Genomic DNA, 6,092 nt, shown 5'->3' with positions numbered 1-6,092 from the left:
AGAGCCAAAAACTGAAAGTAAAGAGACTGAACTGCTTGAAGGGTGTTAATCACAGCATGTTGTGTCAGCAAAGATCAGAGTGAAAAATTAACAAACCACATCCATTGTGAGGAGTATGTTTATAGCTAAAAATGGTGTGGAAGGTGCCAGCAACACAGCAATTTTTTATCAGGTGTTTTCAGGATTTGCAGTAGAATGGATGAACCCACAGGTTCAAGAGACTGAACCTGTTTCATTTAAGCAGGTTTTAGTGGACTCCTTAACTGTCTCTCAAAGCCAGCACATGGGAAAAAGGAATCTGAAGAAATAACTGTTGCCCTCGGGCAATACTTTCAAAGCATTAATTGCTAGTACATGGACTGTCATTAACTGTGGTCAGTGTGGAACCATAGTCCTAAACATCACAAACCTGGTGACCAGTGCTTCAGTGGGAACCCAGTGATAAATTCCAGTGTGGTACAAGATACAGTGCTTTGTGGTTGTTTATGTTTATTAATCTTTGTGTGTAGCTGCTTATTGTTAGACTTACTATTTTAAAGCAGGGACTCTGACTGCTCTCTTGTATTCTCATCCTTAAAGAAGCTCACCTCTTTCAGCACTGGAGCGGCCAAAAAAAATTAATAATTATGCTGTGAGAAGTGCATCTCTGCAGTTGTTTTCACTCAGTTTATGAACTGTAAATCCTACAAGCTTCTTGTGACTAAGGAGGAGGGGTTTAAAACCTTGTAACTTGGTGTATCTGCTCACTATCTTGCAGTTGTGCATGTTTTACTTCTCATTTGTCCCTGGGCAGATGATCTGTTTGATGGCATTTCCCTTGTTCTCGTTCATTCAAAGGCAGATCGGGAGCGGCGCAGAGAAATTTCTTTACTAGATGACATTTCATCGCAATGTCCGATCGTTTGGGGCAAATAACCAAGGGAAAGGATGGGAAAAGCAAGTACTCGACTCTCAGCCTGTTTGATAAGTATAAAGGAAAGTCAATAGAAGCTATCAGAACTACAGGTAAGAAATGCCTTCAGAAAGCTCCTTTTGGTGTCTTCCAAGAGTGGTGTTGCAGAGCTGGTTCGGATTGCTGGCCCTGCGGGTAGGATGCCTGCTGGGAAGCAGCTGGGGTGCAGAGCTGCTTGTGCTGGTGTCTTAGCCTGTGTTTCATTAGGACTTCAAGGAGAGTCTGCTGTTCTTTGTGCTGCTGTTATTGTAGAGGCATGGAGGAGTGGGGCAAAACAGCTGGGGGACTGTTTGCCATTTTGTTTTTAGCCGGTGTCCTCACAGCAAAGTGGTCAGGTTGCATGATTCAGTAAAAGCCTTTACCTGGGCCTTAGGCTATAGCAAGACAGGGCACTTAAGCTGACTGAAGTGCCTTAAGTTGGTCAGACCTTGTGTGAGGCAAGAGCCAGGACTGAAGGCCTCTGGGGAAGAACCTGAGTTGGTTGTGCAGTGGATATGTGACCTAAAGTAGATGGTGGGGTCAAAGAAATGGAAATGTTGGCTGGACTGGCTCTGGATTTGATGTGGGAGTAGAAAACCAAAGAAAAAGAAAATAACATCTTAATATATGTGATCAGGTGGGTTGAACTGGAAAATGTAGACCTCAGGGCTCCTGGGTTAGATTAGCAATCTATCTGCTAAGAGGTGGGCTTGGATGGCCAATTCCCAAGCTGTGAAAGGGTGATGCTGCTCTCCTTGGTGAAATGGAGGAGGAGTGTTTGCACAAGGAGCTAAAAGACTCTGCAGGCATTTTCTGTTGGGGAGAACTCTCTCTCTCTGTCCCAACTGTTGCAGGAGGTTCGCCAGCTGCTGCAGCAGACGGCAGCCTCGCCGCGGTCCTGGGGGACGCGTCCTGCGTCTTGGCACAGCAGCAGTGCTGTGGCTTGTACTGTTCTGCTGGGACTGCACCCAGCCACAGCGGGCTAATGAGGGTTACTTACCTAGCAGGATAGAGCCCTCCCTGACCTGCCGTTGTTCCTTTCTCGCCAGTTATTCCTAGACATGGCTTACAGAGTCTTGGGAAAGTTGCTGCTGCCCGGCGCATGCCACCTCCTGCAAACTTGCCTAGCTTGAAGTCTGAGAACAAAGGAAACGACCCCAACATCATTATAGTACCCAAGGACGGTACAGGATGGGCAAACAAGCAGGATCAGCCAGACCAAAAGAGGTAGGCAGAGCTGCTCCTGGCTAAGCTTTGTCAGGCACACACTGGCAGCTGAGCACTGCTGTGCTGTGTTGGACCCTACAGCCGTCGTTGCACTGTTGTCCATGCCAGGGTCACCTTGATCATTTAGCTACTGCCCTTTTGCCAGAGCTGTTTGTCTTCTTGCCTTCCTTCCCCTTTGATCTCACCTCTGTTGTCTCTGCCCAGTTCCAGTGCGACGGCTGCACAGCTGCAGGAGTCGCTGCCGCAGCAGGGTTTGCAGAAATCTGTCTCCAATTTACAGAAGCCGACACAGTCAATCAGTCAGGAGGTAAGTGCAAGCAGTCTCTGTGGCAGCCACCCTGCTTCCTCTGTCCCCAGGCAGCTTTAGGGGTTTCTTTAATTGTCTGTGTTGCCTTGCACGACTAAGAATTGGCAGACTGCAATTTACAGAACAGCTTCTGTGTAATCATTTCTTGTAGAACTGACTGTCTTAAGTTACTGTGCCCCAGGAATGCTGTGCTGCAGTTACAGTATCATTCTGTGCACTTCTGTACCTTTCAAGTGTGCAGAAAGCTGAACTTCAGTCTAAAAGAATGGCTGGAATGTGAGATGGCTGGTTAGCACTTCTAAACTATTTTACTTTGGGTCTAATTGAAGTGTCGCTTGGTGACAACAGATCCAGCTCTTGCTCCCAGCCTGATGAGACTTGATAAGAAGAGATCTGGTCATGTGGGAGAAGTAGCCAGTGTCAGGATCTGAAAAAGCTACTGGGAAGTAAGAAAGCTTCCCCAGAGAGCGCAGGGACCAGGCCCCCCTGTGCTGCAGATTTCACACTTTTAGTTTAAAAAAAAATTTCCCAGCCCTTGAGGTTCATGGAAATCGGGACAGAAGTTATATTTTGAAGAGGAAAAGGATGGTTAATGCATGAGAAAATAGGGTAGCCTTCAAGCTGAGGTGTAGCACGGAACAAATCTAGAAGATTAAGAGGGACCGCTTGGGAAAATGCAACAGAACAAAGGGAAATCTTGATTAGAGGGAGGAAAGCAAGAGGAGTGGTGTGAGAAGATAGTTGGTGAAGATGAGTGGAGGAGAGATGAGAGGCATGGCAGAGAAGAGGATTTTTGCTGTAGCATCATAGTACACTGGCATGGAGAGCAGCTGAGTTTAGCCCCAACACACTGGGGAGATCTGTGGTATCCAGTGACCTCTGAGTGATCTAGAGGTCTGAGCTGTAGCAGGTGTCAGCCAGGAAATGAGGAAAAGTCATGGGACTTCACTGATCTATGGGTGCTGGGGGTTTTCTGTGTTTTGTTTTCAGAGTACAAATTCAGTGCCAGGTGGACCAAAGTCATGGGCACAGCTGAATGGAAAGCCAGCAGGACAAGAAGGTGGTGAGTATGATAAATAGAAATGCATCTGGGTATGTGTGTTTCTCCTAGACAGCCATGAGATGGCATGGACTCCTGTTTCTTCCTGCCCTCCTTGTCTAGACTGGGTTGGAGTGGGTCACTGCTGTCCTGGTGACCTTTATGAGGCTTGTTTTCAGTCAGATGCAACTGCATCTGTTCAGGTCTGCCAGGGCAAGACCTGGCTTGAACAGAGTGTGTCTGGTCACCACCTTGAACCAGAATGGTTCATGCACCTGGGACACAGTGAGGAGTTCTGGGAGGTGAAGGTGTTGAATGAGAAGGGAAACATTTACCCTCTCAGAAGCAGCTTCTGTCAGCCTGGAGCAGTGTGTAATAAAGGTGCAGAAAACAGAGTGGAAGAGTGGAGGGCTTGCTTTAGAAGCAAAGGAAGGAGGAGAAGAGGACATGTGAGACTGGAAATAGAGGCAGCTGCATGGCTAGTATCATTGGGAGTTTCACCTAACTCTGTGGTGGGAAGTGAGGTTGTAATGATAAATACCTGGGGAGGCTGTACCCAGCATCCTTGGTCCAGGGGTGCTGGTGGGTGGGAGCAGCACTGAAGCTGTTGCAGGAGGCACTTGCTTACACCTTGGCTGGGGTGTTTCTATTAAGTTTCCATGGGTAACTGCTGCTAATGGCTTCTGCTTGACTGAGAATCCTGAAGCAGTGTTAACATAGATCAGGAGTTCAGTTGTCTTCAGACGCATCCATTTCCACACAGGAGGTACTTTCCAGCTGCACTGAGTGCTGCCACTAGAACTAGAGTAACAGCCCAGTTCCACTGTTCTAATGGGAGCAGACCTGGAACCATTCAGTTGTGGAGTGAAATTGCAGAGAGGTTGGAAAGTGTTGACACAGCTGCAGATTGCAGAAATGGAAGGGCAAGCTTCTCCTAAATTAAATGAATCCCTTAATGAGAGGGTGTTTCTCAAAGGTTAAATGTTTAAAGCAGAGACTTGTGCTTACGTGAGGCTGGTGGACAGTGTCTTGTGGTGGCTGTGTCTTGTTTGTTAGTTGGTATTTGCTGTGCAGGCCTCCTGTACAGTCATTTTGAAATCTGATCATCTAACAATGTTTAAAGATTCTTTTGAAAACTCATTCTAGGTCACACTTATCAATATAGAGTTCTCAACCCAAGAAAAGAGTATGTGGCTAAGAGCAGCTTAATTAGAAGGTAATTGAATCACAGAAGCGTCAGAAATCTGGCTGAAAGGACTTCTTAGGCCATCCCATCCTCACAGCTCTTCTGCAGTGGCACTGAACAATTGCTTTTCCCTCTAAGCTAATACAATAGTTTCTAATACTAATGACAAAGAGGAAAGTCTTTCCCTTTTTGCTCTCTTTTAGGTATTGCTGGTGGAAAATCTTTTTTGTCCTTGTGTACTCTCATCTGTTCAAAAATATTTGAAGATGGTAATGCAGCAGTTGCAGTGTCTTCCCTGGGAATCTTCCAGTGGGAGGTTGTGTGCAATGTGCAAGCTTCAGAAAGTGAAAATGATTTAAAGAAGCCAATCCTTCTAGACTCTTTAGGGCAAGGAAGGCTATAGATGAGACTCTTTAGTCAGGTCTTCAGTAGTCATTGCTGATACTTCTAACATGGTAATTCTGAAATGCTTTTTTTAAAAAGAGCATTAGCCAAGTGACAGCAAGCTCAAAAACCCCCAGATTTTAAAATGTTTGGTAGTGCAATAATGCTGACAATTTCCTTTTATTTGGTGTTGTCTTGCCAACAGATTTAGGAGAACTGCTGTCTTTTGTTTTCCAGTCAGTGGCAGATCTTTAGAACAGACAGAAAGTTGTCATTCTAGGATGGCTCATGACTCGGCAAGACAATTGCCAGTGACAAGAAATGAATGTGGCCTGATCTGGGCAGTGATCTGCATCTTAAAAATGCTGCAGCAGGGAGGAGAGCTGGGTGGGGTACAGCATATAGCACTCAGTCCTTCTCTTTGGTCTTTTACTGAGTGTATTGCCAGAAATCTTAACAACAGACTTCCATGGTAGAGTGAGACCTGAGCAGAACAGGTCTGAATAGAAATGTTAAAAACAATCTTGCAGGATTTGTATCTCCCCCTCAGTCTGAATTTTGTACTTTAAAAAAATAATTGGAAGCTGAGAAAGTTCACTCTTTGTTGAACATGAGAATTTAAATGAAGTTCTCAAGAATGTGGGAGTACTGGGTGAGGACACGTGTTGTCATCGTGGTGGCAGTGTCTGAGAGTGTTTTGGGTGTGAGCTGAGGTGCTGGTACATCAGTAATTTGGGTTGAAATATACTGGAGGCCCAGATTCTCGGGAATTGTGTTTCTAATCTGACCTCGTGAGGGAACTGAAAGAATGGAAAGATCATCTCTGAGTCTGACGCTTATTTGTCTGACAGGTTCAAGGGCCTCAAGCCGACTGTTATCCTTCTCTCCCGAGGAATTTCCGACGCTGAAAGCAGCTGGCGAGCAGGACAAGGTTGGCAAAGAAAAGGGCGCCTTAGATCCGTCGTATGGGCCAGGACCAAGCCTCCGCCCCCAGAGTAAGGGAATGATTGTGTCTTTC

General features: G+C 46.1%; 1 protein-coding gene across 1 annotated transcript in view; it reads left to right on the top strand.

The window, feature by feature from the left end:
• Window positions 1–836: 836 nt before the first annotated feature.
• The window catches only part of LOC103774281 (protein PRRC2B-like), a 30,309-nt gene continuing 25,053 nt past the window's right edge, over window positions 837–6,092 (top strand). The window contains 5 exon segments of the mRNA XM_008941673.1: window positions 837–1,005; window positions 1,981–2,158; window positions 2,363–2,465; window positions 3,456–3,528; window positions 5,926–6,069. Of these exon segments, the coding sequence (XP_008939921.1) occupies window positions 891–1,005; window positions 1,981–2,158; window positions 2,363–2,465; window positions 3,456–3,528; window positions 5,926–6,069 (613 nt within the window). The 5' untranslated portion in view covers window positions 837–890.

Source organism: Merops nubicus, unplaced genomic scaffold (assembly GCF_000691845.1).
Source record: "Merops nubicus isolate BGI_N331 unplaced genomic scaffold, ASM69184v1 scaffold7316, whole genome shotgun sequence".
Taxonomy (NCBI): domain Eukaryota; kingdom Metazoa; phylum Chordata; class Aves; order Coraciiformes; family Meropidae; genus Merops; species Merops nubicus.
This window is presented reverse-complemented; position numbering and strand designations above follow the sequence as displayed.